General features: G+C 37.2%; 1 protein-coding gene across 2 annotated transcripts in view; it reads right to left on the bottom strand.

Annotated features, from left to right (window-relative positions):
* LOC137297667 (uncharacterized) overlaps nucleotides 1-20,103 on the bottom strand; it is a 115,305-nt gene that overhangs the window by 48,569 nt on the left and 46,633 nt on the right. The window contains exons 5-6 of one of the 2 annotated variants that reach the window (XM_067829589.1): nucleotides 15,242-15,416; nucleotides 6,156-11,269 (exon numbers count right to left, since the gene is read on the bottom strand). In XM_067829589.1, coding sequence (XP_067685690.1) covers nucleotides 6,156-11,190 — 5,035 coding nt within the window. In that variant the 5' untranslated portion in view covers nucleotides 11,191-11,269; nucleotides 15,242-15,416. The remainder of the gene's footprint in view (nucleotides 1-6,155; nucleotides 11,270-15,241; nucleotides 15,417-20,103) is intronic. The other variant, XM_067829581.1, reaches the window with a different exon arrangement.

The following is a 20,103-nucleotide window of genomic DNA, read 5'->3' as shown; positions in this document are numbered from 1 at the left end:
ATTCACAACCTTGCTAGTATCCATGGCCTTTAATGTTATTTTTTATTTGAAAGTTTACACTGAGGCTGACAAAGGTATCAAGAATTCATCATATGTGTTACTGTGAAAATCACAACCACATATATTGAAAGAGTGAGAGAGTTTAATAGTTTTACAAAATCTGCAATCTAAGCCATCATGGCTTCCACAAACACGTAAGAATGGACCAGGCAATACAGTTATTTAATACAGAGTGAGTGAGTTTAGATAATGCTGCACCATTCCAGCTATATGGTGGCAGTCTGTAAATAATCGAAACTGGACCACACAATCCAGTGATCAACAGCATGAACACTGATCTGCACAGTTGGGAACCGATGACATGTTATAACTAAGTCAGCAAGTCTGACAATCCGATCCCTTTAGTGGCTTCCTAAAACAAGTATGGGTTAATAAAGATCAATTCTAACCCGGGCATTCATAGATCCTGATACAGAGGACAATGTTCTACAATATGACCCCTGGAAACAACTTCCAGCAATACATGAGCCAAAATTTTCACTGGACTATCCTGATCCTTATCCAATACACGCATCACTTAAGCCATCTTCAAAAGCTCCAGAATCACAACATGTTAGAATAAATGTTTTATTGTTGTCAAAATAGCTACTGATAATGATCCATTGTGAGAGCTTATCTTAAAAATTCTGCAGAGAAACATAAAGTTGTATTAATGTTCACTTACCACAGACAAAAATGAGCTGATAGTATCATGGAGATTAATCACTGTTTTCAGAAACATGGTTTGTCTAGTGTATGAGAGAATATATACATTAAAACATTATCTACAGATTCAGACTTTACATGGACTACTGCAGTAGGAAGGCTGATATCTGAAAAATGTTGATGGCCCTGTGAACATGTAACCAGCCCTGTATTAAAAGTAGGAAACTGAGGTATGTTGTTAAATTAGTCTTGTCAAAGAATAACTTACAGTGAGGTAAACTTAAACATAATGCAAAAGCAAATTTTACAAACTGAGACAAACAGGCAAAGTCAGAATGGTCAGTATCTTAGGCAAGAATGGTCTCTACATGTTCTTCGTGCAATTAGCACAGGGGACTTGTAACTCTCCTTGCGAAAAACAAGCTGCAAAAAATTTAACAAAAACAACTTGGTCACTGGAGACATTCTTTAAACCAATCAGGTTTAGTGTTAGATAAAAGGGTAGGATGACGTGTGGAAGTTACGGTTTGATTGATCATGAACAATACATACAGACGTACATTTTCAAAACATCACACGTAGTCAAAGACATGGTAAAAATATACCCATGGAAAATGAATTGGCCCACAGGGCTGGCTATAAAATAAAGTTGTAAGCCCGCCATGTAACTAGCAAGCAGTGGGCCGCCGGGCAGACACTATCTCATACACTGGACTACTGACTGTCTCAGGTAGTTAGTTGTATTGTCCACCAAGCTTAAGAGTACGTCAAGAAGAAACTGATGCAAGTAAATGTACTGTTAAATTTGAGTCACATACAGGATTTGAACCCATGCTCTCAGAGACAGGAACCTTACTGCCAGAGCACAAAATTTGCATTCTAGCAGACTTAGCCATTGTGGCTTCCACAAACACATAAGAATGGACCAAACAATACAGTTATTTATTACAGAGTGAGTGAGTGAAGATTATGCCACACTCATAATTATTCCAGCAAATGGCAATGGTCTGTAAATAAGTCTGGACCAGACAATCCAATGATCAACAGCATGAGCATCGATCTGCACAACTGGGAACTGAGGACATGTATCAACCAAGTCAGTGAGCCGGACCACCCAATTTAGTTAGTGTCCTCTTACAGCCAGCATGGGTTACTGATGATCAATATTCTTAGCTGGACTTTCACTGGTCTATTTGATATAGACAGCAACTGTCAAGGGTATCATTCCTTGTCACTGAGTCCACTAAGCGGATCTATAGAATTGCTTCGTCCAGCGAAACAGTTGATGTGAACCCTTTCTAACAAGCTGTCACTGCCAGACATAACTACACCTGGTACTGAGTGACACTTTGATATCTGTGACAGTATCGCATTAATGGTTTGAATGGGTGAATCTAGAGTGAGATTTTTTGCTGCATTCAGTTGTTCCAAGCTTTGTACTTAGGGTGGTGAGGTCTCGCTCAACTTGGCCAACACATGTCATCGGTTCCCACTTGCACAGTTCGATGCTCATGCTTTGACCACTGGACTGTCTGGTGCAGACTTGATCATTTCCAGCTTGAATATTGCTGAATGTAGTGTAAAACTAAACTCACTCACATTGGAATAATACCAGGGTTTTAACATAAATATGTAAAAAGCATTTCCAAACTTATTCATCTGTGACTGCAACTGTTTGCAACTCAATATTTTGACCTCATCACCTGTTCTGTGATCATTCATGTGAAAAGTGATGGATGGATGAACATGAGTATCAATTAACAGCCCTATTGATTCACAATCACATGATTCTGATATTGTCAGAATCATACAACGAATCCATTAAGATGATGGAAACTACATACCATCTCACTACGTTTTCATCAGTTTGAGAACTTACAGAGCATCATGAAGTGGGAAATGTACAGACAAATTTGGACCGTAATATATACTGCTTTCAGAATAAGTATACTGCCGTATACTACAAACAAAAAGTATGGGAACACTCCAAAATTTGATAGTCACATATAAACCTAAACGTATTGAGGTCATCTATACTCCAAGTTACATGCAACTTTTTGTGTGCTTTAAGAATGGGCACTTTAAACAACATGTTGGAACATGCAGTGAAGCAACTAATTCCGTATTCATTGAGTTTGAGTGAAATGAAGAAGGTCAAAAACAGTGAAAAACAATGGCCCTGAAACACACCAGCACCATATTTGATTCAAATGCCCAAACACAACAGCTTTGTGCATGTGGAAGACAGACTTCCTATGCAGCTAGTAGAAACTGGGCATGTGGAAGACAGACTTCCTATGCAGCTAGTAGCAACTGGGCATGTGGAAGACAGACTTCCTATGCAGCTAGTAGCAACTGGGCATGTGGAAGACAGACTTCCTATGCAGCTAGTAGCAACTGGGCATGTGGAAGACAGACTTCCTATGCAGCTAGTAGCAACTGGGCATGTGGAAGACAGACTTCCTATGCAGCTAGTAGCAACTGGGCATGTGGAAGACAGACTTCCTATGCAGCTAGTAGCAACTGGGCATGTGGAAGACAGACTTCCTATGCAGCTAGTAGCAACTGGGCATGTGGAAGACAGACTTCCTATGCAGCTAGTAGCAACTGGGCATGGGCAGCTGTGAATCGCTTTCGAAATACTTGGAGCACATGGCATACCAGTATATAACACATAGACCAAAGGAAACTAACACACTTAAAGACTGCCTTAAGGAAGAAACTGCCAATTTGTTGGGTTGTATACTCCATAGTGATGATGCCTAAATGTTACATATAAATGTGCTTGTGCAAGATAGACGAAACAGACTGCAATTTGCTAATGCTAAAGTGATCTGATCCTGCTTTTGTGAAGACCCACTGTCATTCATTGTCTTTCATTTGTATACACTTGTGACGTGCCATCAATATTGACCAGTAATTCATTCACTTGGTTTCAACAGTCAGAATCACAGTCATTTTTGATTTTGTTAGGTATTTCTTATCATTACAAAAAATGCTTTTGCTACTTATATCGTTACATATGGCAAAAAGATTTAAGTGAAGTCAAGGTTTTGGATTTTAAGGGCATAAACTTCTACTGAAGGCAAACGATGTACATGATTTACAGCTTGAGGTTATTATGTTATGTGTACCTGTACGAGTAATAATATTCCTGGTGTAAATTTAGAAAACTAACAGAGATTTTGTGATCTATTTGGATTGCTTGAAAACTTATCTGTACATGCGCTTGAACATGAGAGATTTCACTATTTCACAGATTTACTCTGACTTTGATTAGCAAGATTAGCCTTGTGGAACATGGATTTGAAACAATAACATAAATACACTGATTCAAAGTAATATTATATGTCAAGTGTCTCAAGCTGCACTATTAATTTTTCTTCTGAGTGTCCTCTTTACTGTGTGAAAATTATATAGCAAAAATAGGCAACATCCCATTTGAAACGGAAATTATTCAGACATGACTCTTTAAAACTTCTGGAAGTAATTTCTTATAATTTTCTATGTCGACCCCCAATACAAATGCACTAGATATATCTGTGTGCCGGTATATTACAATACTATATATTTGATCAATAGTCCTCTTCAGTGAATTATGCCATCAAACAAAACCAAACTAGTGTAATTTACCTGCACTGAGGAATTGATTTTCCACAAACTTGTGAAAAATATGAATGATTTTTAAAAGGTTTCTCTTGTAATACATTTATGTAACTTTTTGGATTTAACAGATTTGATGACATCACAACCTTCCCTGCAATTTGGACCTTTTGGTAAATTTTGTCTAGGAATATGGTTGTGCCTTTTCTTAGAAGTACCAGTGATCTAAAATCTACTTTGATACCTAATATGAGGTGCAAATGCAATGAAAAGGTATTATCACTGCATGTAATAGGCAAAAAACCCCAGCCATGTTGAAATCGATACACCCACCTCATGAATGAGCTTCAGACAAAAACGCCATCATGAGCAAGTATCAACTTTGCATCTGAATTATATACACATATGATATCTTTCACCAAACGTGTGTACCAAGTATGCATAATGTGACCAAGCTGACCTTATGACCTTGAGAACAACCTTGACCTGTAATGTGTCTATAAATAATTTGAAGCACTATCATAAGATACATTCATTATAATAACCATAAACTATTAAACCTCACAGCTGAAGCTTTAGCAGCTGTTTTCTCAGGCATGCTGTGGGGTGGGGTTGCTGTATAGGCAAATTCATCCACTTACATGACAAACTTAACTGAAAAAAAAACACATGCAAAATATTCATAGAAATCCATAAAGCCCTTTAAAGAACTTGCTTTTTGAAAACATTCTCTCAAACACCTGCAAGAACACATTGAACTATGGAACATTTGATGCTGTTCAGCTTATTCCAGGACCAGTTTGACCTATCTATGCAAACATACAAGCCTCCAACAAGGTACAAACACTTTATCTGTCCAGCTGGGATAGGTTGTCAAGATAGGATAGGCAATATGTGAGAGATTGTGTTGTCAACAACTGGTGTATGGTCAGTGAATTTGGAACATCTGTGCTAGAGAACTCAAAATGAAGTCATTCATGCACTACCTTTGTCAGGTGGCATTCTGTTACGTGGTACTGTTCAAACCTCCTTTTTTCAGTTACAACTACAGTGAGAGATCATGGCACCAAGCAACAAGTTTGTGTAATCTTTCTGACTTTCATTATTTATCTATGTGTAATGCTCTACGTACTGACATCCTCCTCGCTGGAACATCATCTTCTCCAGACATACAGAAATCTCAAACTAAGTCTGGAAAATTTGTACACAACATCAAACAAAGTTTCAGCAATGAAAGCATCTTCAGACAACTGCACCACCTGCATCAGGTCATCTTAATGGGAAGCACACACAACAAATGCCTGGAGTCTGCATTACACCCATCAAAAGTTTAGACTCACTAGTGTGAATGTAGCTTGTTACTTCAGGCAACTGTTAGATTAGATTTTGCAAAATATTCCATACTGTTTAAAGGTACTGTTTACACATGTACTAAGGCATTGTAAAACAAATTCATAACACTGAAAAAGATTATTGTCATGTGTTCAATCAATGATGAAACTCAGAGAAAATTGGTGAATTCTTTACAAAACTTTACAGCAAAGCATAGCTCCTCACCACATGCACTATATTTGAACATGCTAATTTCAGCAGTTTGATGCATGATCTTCGTGCAGTTCACATGCATAAGGTTTGCAGATGGTTCCCCAAGGAACTCATCATTGGTGTAACCACTGACACACACACACACATATACGTATATATACTATGTTTAACTGAATCTAAACTTTTGATGCGTAGTAAATATTCAAGATACTATTCATATGCAAGTAATGCCGAGTTGTAAGTGTATTATTCATAAAGCATGTGTGTTATTCATGTGTTATATGTCTTATTCAAGAACTTACCATCACTATCTGTATTTCCCGCCTTTATCTCAGGCTCTTTCTCCTCCTTTCCAGTTGAAGCTGGTGCTTCTGTTTCTTTTTTTCGTCTTCCTTGTTTAGTACCTCTCCTTTTCTTGGTTATGTTTTTCTTTGCTTTGCTGTCTGTCCTTTTCCCCTCAGACACCTTTCCTTCCTCCTTAGCAATGTCTTCATCAGCTTTAGTATCTACAATTGGTGTTGACACTTTTTTCTTACGCCTCTTTGCTGTCAACCTCCGCTTAATTTTACGTCTTGGCTTTTTCATCTTCTTTTGATTTCCATTATCTGTATCACCTATTGCTGCAGTGGCTTGAACTTCACCCACATTTTCAGAGGTCTCTGAACTTGGTGTGCCTTTGGCCAGATTTCTTCTTTGTATTGTCACAATTAAGTTCTTTCTACGCTTAGAAACAGATATTTTCCTTTTAGGTGCGATCTCAGCTTCTTTCAGAACAGACGAGTCCTGAGAATGTATTGCTGACCTCTTCCTTGGTCTGACTGGTCTCTTTCTTCTTCCTTTTCCTCTTGCAATTTTAGTGCTTGACTGAGAGTCATCTTCCTTGTCTTTCTCCCCCTCCTTCTCGGCTTGTCTTCTGTCAGTCTTCTTCTCCTCAAGGTCTTTCCTTAGTGTTGTTATGATCAGTGATAACCTTTCATTACTAGTGTTGGTGTCAGAGGTACTGTCACCATCACGATCTTCAGGAATGTCTGACACAATGACAAGTTTTCCTTCATACAGTGGGTTCTTGTCATCTTCACTTTCAGTCCAGGGGGCATTTCTTGGCCAGGTAGGGCCCTCAGTTTCCTGGAATATTTCCTCAAAGTATGTGTTTTCTTCATCACATGAGTATATCAAAGTTGCATCACTATCGTCAGAATCTTCTGTATGTGCCCGCCTCAAATTCAGCCTTCCCACCTCAACCCTTTCGTGTGAAACTTGTTCACATGTTTCAAACTGTGATTTTATGCAGCATTCAGTTGCTTCGTTGCAACTAGGGATTTCAGTGTTGTTGGCACTTGATTCTGAGTCTGCAACAACGTATATGTATGTCTGGTCCTGTTTTTCTGCTTCAGATGACTCATTAACAACACATGTTGAAGGCTCTAACAGAGCCTCAGGTTTGCGCACATCTTGATGAGGCAAATTAACTGATACATTAGAATCAAGAGGTTGCATTTTGGTGTCACCAACTGCCCAGTTATCAGAGTTGTGTACATTGTCTAGCACTGGTGGTTCATCATCATAACGCATAACATCAAGATCTGAAAGAACTGTTGTCATCTGATCTTGTGTCTTTTGTGATTGGCACACACCCTTGTTTATCCTATCTGGTGTTAATGTTTTGTCCTTAGAGATCGTACCATCTGTAAGCATGGATGCTTCATGAATACTTTTTGTTATTTTACCATCCTCAGGCTTAGTCAATGTATGACTGTGAGTTGCAGCAATATTGTCGTCACAAGCACCATCAGAAGTTGCAGCAGTTGTAACTGAAGCTTGTTCAACTGTATCAGTCATATTACCTGATTGTTCATGCTTGTTTTGCATAGTTAGTGTGCAGTCAGATAAATGAGTATCCACAATGAAGTCATTCTGATGTGTTTTGTCAAAATGTGCCTCTGGTGGAAAAGCAGATGGAATCGTGGGAAGGAACATTGGAAATGATGGCACTTGAGGAACTGCCATCTGAACAAGACTACTTTGCTCACTTCCTTTCGGCTTGATAGGCCTTGGCTTAGATACCAACTTTTTGTTTGTTTTTGGACCAGAGGGCCTTGTTAAAGTGTTTTCGGAGGTTAGCAAGACAGACTGGACTTCTGTTATGGGACAGACTGGTATTGAGGAAGTTACTATCACCGGATAAGAATTTGTTACTAATCCTGCATGAAAGAAGTCTTGAATACCACTAGTTGAAGGAGTTATGGTATCATGTGTAGATTGCCCTGTGTTAGGAATAATACCTGTGGAACTAACAGTGTTTGTGACAACAGTGTCTGTTTTAATACTTTGTGGATGAAAAGTGGTTGCAAAGGAAGTTTGGCCACTCATTTGCCCCTCTTTTTGTTCAGTCTTGGTGTTTGGTTTGAGATCAATATCAGTTTCACTGAAATAGATATGAGCACCACTTTCCACGGATGAAATAATGCACACTGGGGACAAATCATCATCATTTCTGGAACTGGATAGATCAATGGCCACAGAAGTGCTTATGTCAACAGTTGCAGTATCTACATTAGCTTTGTCACTAAGGCACTGAGAATTATCTTCCACTTCATTTTTCAAAGATGTGTCAGGGTTTTCTGATTCTGTTGCATTTTCTAGTTGGACACTAACCCCAATAACTTGAGTGTCTCCATCATCTTCTGAACTGGGTAATCTTAAATGCATATCCTGTTTTTTCAGTATCCCATGGCAAATATCAGTCAATGAATAAGGGGATTTCATAGCTCTGGCAACCAATATGCCTGATTCACTCTCAACCTGATCCCTGTCATCAGGAACAGGGTCTGTTTCTTGACTGCTCCTTGGAACAATTTGCTGAGAACACAAGTGCTCTTTCTTACATGCACTGTCTGTTGTGTGTACAATTTCTTGATTCCTGTCACCACCATCTACATACATTACATTGTCATTTGAATCCTTAGAAACAAAACAGGGCTGTTCCAAAGAACTGGTTGCATCTCTTGCCATTCCATTTGTAATTTGTCGACTACAATCTACATTTCTGGTTTCAACCAAAGTTTCTTTATCACTGGCTGTGCAATGAGTCCCTGCATTGTGTTTAGGATCTGTGCTCTCAGTAGCATTGCTCTCAGTTACAGATGCCTTGTCCACTGATTTTGCATCAGGAAAGTATTCATCTTTCTCTTGTAGAGAACACTCCTCATCCACTGGAGAATCATTAAGTTTCAAGGAAGAATCAATTTCATTATGCATCACATCTTTAGTTTTAGTTTTTCCTAGCTGCTTAACACTTTCATCAGTCTCAACCTCACTTTCATTTGACTGCTCTCGCTCTTTCTGTTCATCTGCTGGTATTCTCAGCTTATCTGAAGTATCTCTAGCACTATCAACATCAGTGTCATGCACAGTTTCTGGTACTAGTGTTGACACAGATGACAGTTCAGGTTCTTTTGGAATAACGTGTCCTTCAATGCTCAAACTGTGAGATGAACCTGAAAAACCATCCACAGACTGACATCTGTCTTTTTCACTATGAAATTCTGTCGCATCTCCAGATGAATCTGCTGCACACTTATCAATGACACACACACTACTTAATTCATTCTCTTTATGAGTAGTGTTATGTTCATCAATGTGTTCTTTAAAACGAGCTATCTCCTTTCCTACATTGCTCTCAGCATGTGAGTCAGAATGTACAGAACCTACTGATCCATCATTTGTAATCATATCCTCCCTCACATCACTTCTCACAATCATGTTGTCATCCAAACCTGACATGGGACTAATGATATCAGTAGTTTCTGACAAAGGTTCTGAAAGCTTACTAATAATGATTGGAACATCTTCTGATGATCTTAATACGTCTAAGTTTGTTTCCATGAGAGGTCCTGGCTTTCTGCCAGAACCACCAAAGTTAGCACCTTTAAGTTTTGTCCTCAGCTTATCCAGGTCAAACATCTGCATGTGTTTGGGCAAGGGTCCTGTTTCTTTGGGGTGAAATGTCTTGGATGGAGTTTTCACTCTCCCTGAATTTTTAAAAGGCATATTGGTCATGGAGGCATTATTGCTGTATGCAGATTGTAATGGACGGGAAAGTGTCATAACCTTTGGATCAACTAACAGTGAGGAGCTAGTTATGTCATCTTTTGTGTCAAGCATATTTTCTGAATTCAAAAATTCATTTTTATTATTCTTGTGATTAGAACTGTCCTTCTTAAGCTTGTGGTTTTTGTTATCAAGTATGCCCTTAGAATTCAAAGAAAAGATCAGCTTTAATGATTTTTTCTGCCTTTTCTCAGCTGTTTTCTGAACATCAGTGTTTTTCTTATGCTGCTTATGCAACATTCTGTGCCAGTTTCCTTTTAAACAGAGCCCATTGTGTTTCAGTTGCACTCTGATAAGTTTTTCTGTCAATCTCTCAAGCAGAACTACAGGTGTTTTGTGCAGTACATCCCTCAGTTGAGGAATACTCTCACAATAGGCAAGAGTAGACATTGGTATTGGCTTTGAAGTAGCTGGAGAACTGTGTTTCAGAATCTTTACTTTGGGAAGATTATTTGATGATACTGACACAGATTGTGCTTGAGCAATACTTGGTAAGGACTTTGGGAGTTTAGTTGAGGATGACAATGAAGATAATGAGGAACTTGTTGATGATGCTGTTGCAACGGCAGTGGAAGAGGATGAGGCTGAAGATTTGGATATAGTCCCTGATGAAGAAACAGGTGGTCTAGTTGGCACATCAGCAGAATGAAGGTTCAAATTAAGTGAAGCTCCCTGCATTGAACTTTCAACACTTTTAGAACTGTTGTCATCTGGCCTTGACGAAGGATTTGCACCAAAGAACTTATGTAAACTCGATGATGATGATGATGATGATGATGAAGATTGATGCTTAGTGGATGACAGAGTGCTCGCTGAGTCTTTATTGTGTGATGAAGATGTATGTGAAGATGATGATGAACCTGTGGAAGCAGCAGTGCTGTCACCTGTAATCTTTTCAATTAGTTTAGAAGGAAATGGGCGACTTCCACCTCTGTCTCTACCCTTCCTTTTCCTATGTCTTGGAGCCATAGGCATGGAAGGTTGTATTGCTGCTCCAAAACTTTGACCCTGGCATGAATTTCTTGGGTAACTATGCCACTTGAAATCATGTGATCTCTGGTCTGTGTGCCTGTGTCGGTAGCTGTCAGAGTATCTTGGAAAACCTTGAGCTGCAGATCTTCCATTTGGCTCCCACCTTCTATCCTCGTTTGGGAGATACAAACCCTGTGACGGCCTCCAGTAATTGTTTCTGTGCACACTTCTATTCCACTCACTGTTGTCATGCATCCTTTGTGAAAATTACGTATTTCCATCCACGTCCTCAACATGGGCATCCTGAGCTAGCCTGATGGACATTGCGTAGGACCTAAAAGCAAACCAAAGCAAAGTGTTATAATTTCTGTTACTTGATTGATAGAATGTTTGCAAAACAGCGTCACTATTAGTAGTGTTAAAGACATAAACAGTCTCATTTGGAATACACATGACTCATGATGATTTCAATTTCCACATCTAACACTGATGAGTCATGTACTATAACACAGGTATCTGCAAGTAGCTATTTGAATCCCAGATACCTAAAGGACTCCATATACATCAAGCAAGCTCTCAAATCATCCTACAATCCACAGAGAGGAAAGATGTTTATGACCTTTCAGGTTTCCTCTGAGCTATTTAATATTACATGTAACTACATCTATCTCCATCATATCTGCTTCAAAAATAGAGCATATTTGAAGTGCACAAAGGTTTGTTGTTTCATCTGCTGGCTGTGTGAAAATGAGAGACTAAAAGATGGTTCCTGTTGTTAACCTGCCTGGCACTCAGCAATAAGGGGACAAAACACTGAGTGAGTGAGTGAGTGAGTGAGTGAGTGAGAGTGAATACAGTTTTACACCACTTTTGACATTATAAAAAACGTATTAAGTCCAAACTGGTAAAAGCACACACCCACATACACAAGCATTATGGTGACTATGTAAGGGAAATTATTTTGAACATGATTTTGAAACCCATTCACTTCACCTCATCTGGGGGCAGTAGGGTAGCCTACAGGTTAAAACACTGGTCTGTCAGGGCCAAGACCCAGGTTCCATTGCCCACATGAGAACAATGAGTGAGGCCCATTTCTGGTGTCCCCTTGTAATGATATTGCTGGAATATTGCTAAAAGCAAAGTAAAACCATACTCACTCACTCATTCACTCACGCATCTCACCTGTGTTCAAACCAGTGTCAACCTATCCAGAACACATGGTCCAAAATGAAAAAATGCATTCAGATTCCACTTAGAGCTTAAATATTTTGTCCTGCAAAGTATGAAATATACATGGGCCTAGTATGTTTATTAAATCATCAACAACAAACAACATTAGATTATTCCAATGTATCCACTTACATCTGATATGATTCTAATAACTACCCAGGATGTGTTGGTTGCGTTAAATATTTTAACAAAATCTCTTTGTTCATACTTAATTAAAACTTCACGAGATTTCAGTTAATTTCCCCAATAAATATTTATTGTAGTCAAATCTAATAACGCCATTTCTGTTTACTCCTTCACTAAAAGTTGATTATATGATAAGTAAATACACATCTAAACTTATCTATTTGGTACAATTAATGTTAGATAATACATGTGAGAAATATGTGACATACATTAAATATACAAATTTAGTAGACCCAACACTATTAAAAGTACTAATCCTAATACTTTGGCCTGTTTTAACTACCAGCAGACTGTTAAAAGGAAATTCAAGGGAAAGCATTCTTTCATGAATGTTTAAATATGAATAATCCTATCATTTCTGCCAATCGTAATTATCATATATGTCTATAGTGAAAACTGTAAAATATCTGGAAAATGCCTTTGCTGGAATATTCTTTTGATGAAAATCAGAATTCAGATGTATTTTTCTTCCGGTTTAATCATTTAATTAAAGATATTTGATTGTATGAATATGAACAGTTAGATATCAACTATGTTAAGTTTTTCACTTTAGAGAGACAAATTATATGTTATCACAACAGATTTTCAGAACCACTGTTGACATGCAAGTAATGATTCTCATATAATGAGTTACTGATGCTCAAATGTTGCATTTCATTTGAAACAGCTGTAGTCCTATAGGAAAATGATGAATCACTTGATGGTTTCATGTGATAAGCATAAATTTGTGACAGAAAATATGATGATTATGTCAATCTTTTTCCTTACTAACCCTTTACTCCAAACATGCTACTGTTAGGCATCATATGCATATTTGTTCTTTTTGGCAGTGACAAAAGACCAGTGAGTTGATGCTAATTTTTCTTGTTTGGGCTACATAAACAAAGTAGGAACAGACAACACACAAGTTTAAACAAACATCAAGGCACGAACAAGGCAGAAATATAGCATTCTGAAAGTGATAGTGGTTGACAGTAAAGTCGCAATGTCAGCAAGCTGTGTTCATGTCACCCTTTCCAAAAAGTGGGCCATGGCCCACCAGTTCTTAGGTAACTAAGCCATTTTGAAAAATGTTACGGCACATGTCAAATTGGTGTGACTTGTCAACTTTGTTGAGTTTTTCATCTTTGGTTTGGAGATTTGCTTCCTTATTTCAGATTTACATTTACGGTGTGTTGTCATGACCCGTTGGTACCTGGACTGTGTGACTGGTTAAATATTTATAAGTGTGTAAATGATGCAAAGACAGGAATTGAGTGAGTGAGTGAATGAGTGAGTTTAGTTTTACGCCACACTCAGCTATATTCCAGCTGTATGGCCGAGGGCTGTAAATAATCGAGTCTGGACCAGAATCAACAATTCAGTAATCAACAACATGACCATCGATCTGCGCAATTGGCAACCGATGACATGTGCCAACCAAGTCAGCGAGTCTGACCACCCGATCCTGTTAGTCACCTCTTACGACATGCACAGTCGCCTTTTATGGCAAGCATGGGTTGCTGAAGGCCTATTCTACCCCGGGACCTTCACGAGTTGACAGAGATTTGAATGAACACTGCAGCAAGGTATGATGAAGTCAAAAAGAAAACTTTCTTACACGCACCACTCCCTGTAATCAAGAAGTCCCTGACCTATCAACATGGATTTCTGGAACAAGGAATCTTGATGGACAATAGTTTCAGTTTTCTGCCATCAAATCATGTACATCACTAAAAATAAAGCATTATGCTTCTTTGGCCATTTCATTTGAGCAAGAAGATTCTTCTCAAAATTCAAAATCTCTTGAAGCAAATAATAACAATAATAAGGGTATTTATAAAGCGCTAGTTCCACATCACTGAGGGACAAATCTGTTCAAACAAACTTTTGGTGTTCCTCGTGGTTCATGGCTCCTACAATTGTAGGTTCATCCTGCTGTCGTTTGGGAGCAGAAAAGGAAAGTATTTCTAGACAGGTTGACAACAGATCACCAGTTGACGGAGAAAATATCATGACTTTTGTACACTCAATAAGACCATGATTCATGCATGTTATACAAGGAAGGGTTAAACAAAGAGATTAGGCCAGATCAATTTTATTTTATATTTTACAGATTTCTGTCTTCAAAATGCAGGATGAAAAAAAAAATTAAACAATCACCAGTCAAAGCAAAACTACTCATGAATTTTTCAAAGGCATTGTTTTTCAAGTTCAAACTCACTAAGTTGCTCTAAGCACTGATTTCTAACATATATTCTTAGATAGTTCAGCTTAAAAGTCTCTGAGAAACCAGTGTTTTGGTGTCAAACAAACTACCTTGCATGAGATGAAGTCTTGCTCCCATGTATCTTAACATCAAGAACCTCATGAAGAATTAATTTTGTGAACAGTGAAAATTTAGGGTTTTTCTCCCTATTCCTGAAATGAAAAAAATATGACAAAAAATAAAATTGGTCTGGCCTTAATTTAAGGGAAAATTATTCTATATTTACTTATTAACATGTTCAATTTTCTATTTAGAATACTAAATAGCACTAAAATAATGTTGCCAAGAATTTGGAAAGCAAATTATCAATAGCAAGGGTGTTGCTATCAAAATTGTCTTAACTAAACATTCCACTTGAAATAAACAGTTAAAAGTCAAATATTTTCAGTTTTCTTTAAACCAACATAATTCACAAAACAGGAAATTAGAACAAGTGATTATGTGCTCTTCAGTTAAATCCCTTCCATTTGCCAATCAATGTGGGTGACTGTACAAGCACAAACAATAAATGTAAGGAGAAAATATTTACAAAACCACATTACATAAAGGATAAATGATTATTTATATTTCACTGAATATGTGATATTTTTAGTAATATTATGGAAATTTAGGAGTGATTAATATACAAAATTTACTTGCCCGTTTTCCATCTCCGTAGAAATACACAACATACATCATCCCTGCTGTTGATTGTCTTCACTTTCTCAAATAAGTTTTTATTAACAATTCTCGATGACCTTCAATCAATCCTTTATCAATACATCAAACTGTTCTTGTTTTTCATTGGCTGGCATGTGCAATGCAAGCTGGCAACCTGTTGATCAAAGAAATGTCGTTGTAGCAATCTCACAGTGTCCAGCTTCCTGACAGTTTGGCCAAAGAGGATATCTGCCAGCAGATGTGTTAACACGTTTGTCATGGTTACTCATACATTTAGAGAATCACTGTCTGGTCATCTCATGCAGAGATTTGTACTACATAGCGACGTTCTCATAGCCTGCCAGAACCCTTATATCATTATGGATGTTTTAGCTCAGTTTCATCAGGATTCTGATTCTTGGTTTATTGGGGCATGAATGGTCATTTCACAGAGCAACTCACAATATATATAATGTGTTCTCTTAGATTCATAATGATTTTGATCTTGATTTGTTGAGGGTGCTGTCCAGTCATGCCACACAAAACAATTTAATACAGAATGATGTTCTGCAGCTATGAGTCCTACGATCAGGTGTGTTTTAACTCAGATTCATAATGATTTCGACCTTCACTTCTTGACAGTGGAATGGGTCAGTCATCAAAGGTGGAATGGCTGCATTCTTCGGACATGCCAAAAACCTTATAATTCTGTCCATTTCTTTCTGCATCATTCCCATCTTGTAAATTTACACCAAAGTGGAAAGTGGTACCTGCATCACCTTGTGTTTTCCTCAAACACCATTCCAACATCAGGGGGATACAACTGCAGAACACAGGTACTCACTTGGTTTGAGTGTCAATGTCTGTGCATAGTGAGCGAGTTTAGTTTTATGCCACACTCAGCAATATTTCAGCCATACGGCAGCAGTCTGTAAATAATCAAGTCTGGACCAGATAATCCAGTGCTCAACAGCATGAGCATTGATCTGTATCTGTACACAGTTATTGGGTACTGGTAATAGTTATCTACCCTGAATGATATATATCATGTGAGTGTACAGACAACGTGGGTATTAACTGCTTGATTCTAGAAGTTGGTGAGCCAAAAGTGAAGCACACAACTTGGACAACAACTTCTTGTTTATTGCAAAGCTAGTGTAAATTCTTACATTGTTACCAAGCTAAAAGTGTAAGAATCTACACCAAAATACATCTGATTTTAATAAACAAGAATCTGTTATCCATCAAGTTGTATGCTTGGACATTTTTAAAGTGGATTTTTCATTTACTTACTTACTTACATTTACACCTACAGATGTTCCGTTTTAATTCCTAAACATGAGAATTTAGCTGCAGAAACAACACCATGTTTCACAGCATGGAATGACAAGAGATTTAACATTCAAAAACATAATATTACATTTCATCCAAACTGACATAAATAGATATGGCACTGGATGACACAAGATTTTAGACTAGATGAAACAACCAGAAATATCAAGCTGACATATTATAAGAGCTATTTTATGATATTAAAGGTAAGATAAAAATATCCAAAATATGACACTTATCTCTTTCAAAAAACGGTCCAAGGAATACATAAAAGAAAGAATGATGCTCTATTCTGTTGACCCATTTGTGTTCTTTCAACAATCAAAATCAAATTCCTCTTCAAACTGTGTTGGACAACGACATAGGAACTTGACTGTTTTCGAAAAAATAATAGAAACACCCCGACAGTCATATGACTGCAGTGTAAAACCTGACAATAAAGGTCTAGCTGTGTTAGTGAAATTCAATATATCATATCCAGCACAACACAGACACAGTAAAAAGTCACAGGATCATTGATACTTGGAAATCATTATATATTTAGTATCATATGTCTGACGTGTGATTGTATCTTTCCCTAGTGAAGGGTTGTTTTGCATGAGGAAAGTGAACATGGTCAATCAAATAGACATTACTTGTAGAAGAGGGGGGTGAGGGAGGGATGGGGAGAGAGAGAGAGAGAGAGCTGAAACATGACAACACAAAAGTGATGATTTGACAATAAGTTTTTGCTACCAAGAACTCTATTCAAATGATCTACAGTATGTCTATTTATGTATCACATAAATTTTGCATATAACATTTGTTTACCTACCTCAGAATTTGAAAACAGAACAAGTATGGAATCACCCTGATGTCGGATACTGTACCTAATTGCATATTGCTGTCAGATATATGGTCCCACTTATGTTTCTTGTGCAATTCTAGGCCTTATCAATAATAGAGTGCATGGACGTTATCTCAGATAATATATGACCTGGTACACAAGATAATTCGTAAGTGTTCAAGGGTCAACAGCTGATAAAACCCTGTCAGAGATATAGGAAAAGGTCATGACCTACTTGCTTGAAAATAATTTAAAGAAAGCTATATAAGTGCTGTTGAATTGCTGTTTCTTTGCAGTTGAAAGAACTGTTTTTGCCATTATCAATGAATATTCACAGAGTATGAGGGTGAGTGGGGGAGTGAGTGAGTGAGTTTTCAACAAAAATAACAGCTGACTGACAGCTTTTAGCTGACAAACACTATTTGAAAAATCACTTCAGTATTAATACAAAAATGTATGTATGTATGTATGTATGTATGTATGTATGTATGTATGTATGTATGTATGTATGTATGTATGTATGTATGTATGTATGTGTTTCTTATGGACAATGAGCACTGCTGAGCTTAAAAAATGTCTTGCAAGAAACACATATTAGTGAGAGTTTTGTCTAAGAACCCTCACAAGACTTCATAATAACTAAAAGACAGTGTCCTTTATTAACGTGTCCATCTGAATTGTTAATGAGATGATTTTACAACAGCATTTTCTTCACAGCATTTCCCATGTCTGTCCAACGTTCTGACATCACAGGAAATATGAAGCCTGTTGTGAATTAGGAATCATGTTATAACGTGAGGAGAAAACATTGTATTGTTACATGTAATTACACTGTACAATTCATAGGATACTCTTCTATCAAAGCCTAATATGTTCTAAGGCAGGTATGTGAGAGTATGGCTAGGGAAATAAAATATATATTGGCAAAAAGAAATGCTAATAATGTCACACTGGATTATTCATGATTATGCGTTACCTTAGTAACCAAATTACGATGAAAATTCAATGGCAAATGGCGTGATATCCTAAATGAAATGACTCTTTGACATTTAAGACAGTTATAATGATATATTTCAAACCATTTCCACATTTTTCTTAGAATTTGCTTCCATCGACGGAAGAAAATGACTAATATTTCTGTGAAAAGTTCACAAATGGGTTTCCATTATTATCAAGAAAACTAACTCAGAAATATGTGCTGATGTCCTGCTGTTTGGTAAAGACACTAACTCAGTATGCAACACTGTTGCATGAGTACTGGGGTGGAAGTTTGTTATGATGTCATTGAATGTGATTAAAAAAAATCTTTTCAGATTGACCATTCATTACCAGAATATTTCACTTGAAACCAACATCATTAGCTTAGTGTTTCACCTGCATTTCTAAAACTCCCATGCATTTCCGAGCACACTCATAACACAATGTGTTGCAAACAGCCACCTACTATTTCCTGCACCACTCTCTCCTGGCATGAACATTCACATTTACAAGACAGAGATGACAGTATTCTGGAATTGCTTGATATCAAGACGGAATGTCAAAAACTCATAAGACAACAGATGACATTGTATGCATCTTCGATAACTGAACGAGTCACTTGAGTAGATTGTCTACAAATGAAACTAAACTGAAGAATTCTGGATTCCAACCCCATTTAGCAACATCTGGTAACATTCAGATCCTAAGTCTACATCCCAAGAATTCAAAGAATGGTGCCACATTAATATGTATTCATTTTCCACAAATCATTTAAACCACATTTATCACAGGCTTTCTACAATGAACATCATTACAAGATATTTGAATTTATCTTATTTTTGATGATTATTATGGTATCAAAATGGAAGCATAAGAAGCTTAACTATTCTGGAACACAAGATGTACAAAATAGATGTCTTTAACTTTGCAACAACTTCTATGTAATCCCTATATCATCTCTATGAGAGAAAATAGGAAACTTCAGTTCCACATGCTGAGAAATAGCATTCAGGAACCTACAACTTAATAGAGGATGAGTTTTATAGTTATATTCTTTTAGCAGTATTCAATATCACCGTGGAGAACACTAGAATTGGGCTTTGTAAACATTAGGCTACCCCACTAACCCAAATTTTTAGCAGCCAGGGGAAGGGGAACAAGGAGGAAATGAAGCTTTTTGAATGACATTTGAAAGTGATGCAAAATAAAGGCAAGAATTTATGGATGTCACTGACTTTACATAACATATCACAATATATTCTTATAGTAAAATTAATCAACAAGTATGACAAGGTGCCAAAGCAGAGTAAAAATAGACTAAGAATTTGAGAGTAAGAATACATTCTGAAAAGTCTTGTTCCTCAAATAAAGAAGTTGACACCCATGACTTCAGGCCTTTAAGGAAGAGGGGTTGTAACAGAATGTCTTTGTGAAAAAATGGTTCATAGATTTGAGATATTTTCTTTTTTTTCACAAGAACAAATTCTTTCTAACAATATGATGTGAAAACAAAAGTGTTTGGCTCCACCTTAAGATCTATTATGAGTATAAGTGACTGTTAAAGTCCTTAAATGAAAATCTGTAAATGAAATCCCAAGTACAAAGATTTTGCCTCATCTAAGCAGGTTGTCACAAATATACTGAGATCACATATAGTCACTGAACTTTCATCAACTGAGCAATTAGCTTTGACAATTTCCAAATCACATATTCTCTTTGTGTTCAA

Source organism: Haliotis asinina, chromosome 1, assembly GCF_037392515.1.
Source record: "Haliotis asinina isolate JCU_RB_2024 chromosome 1, JCU_Hal_asi_v2, whole genome shotgun sequence".
In the NCBI taxonomy this organism is placed as follows: Eukaryota; Metazoa; Mollusca; class Gastropoda; order Lepetellida; family Haliotidae; genus Haliotis; species Haliotis asinina.
Note: the sequence above shows the minus strand (reverse complement) of the source record. Positions and strands in the feature narration are given on the sequence as shown.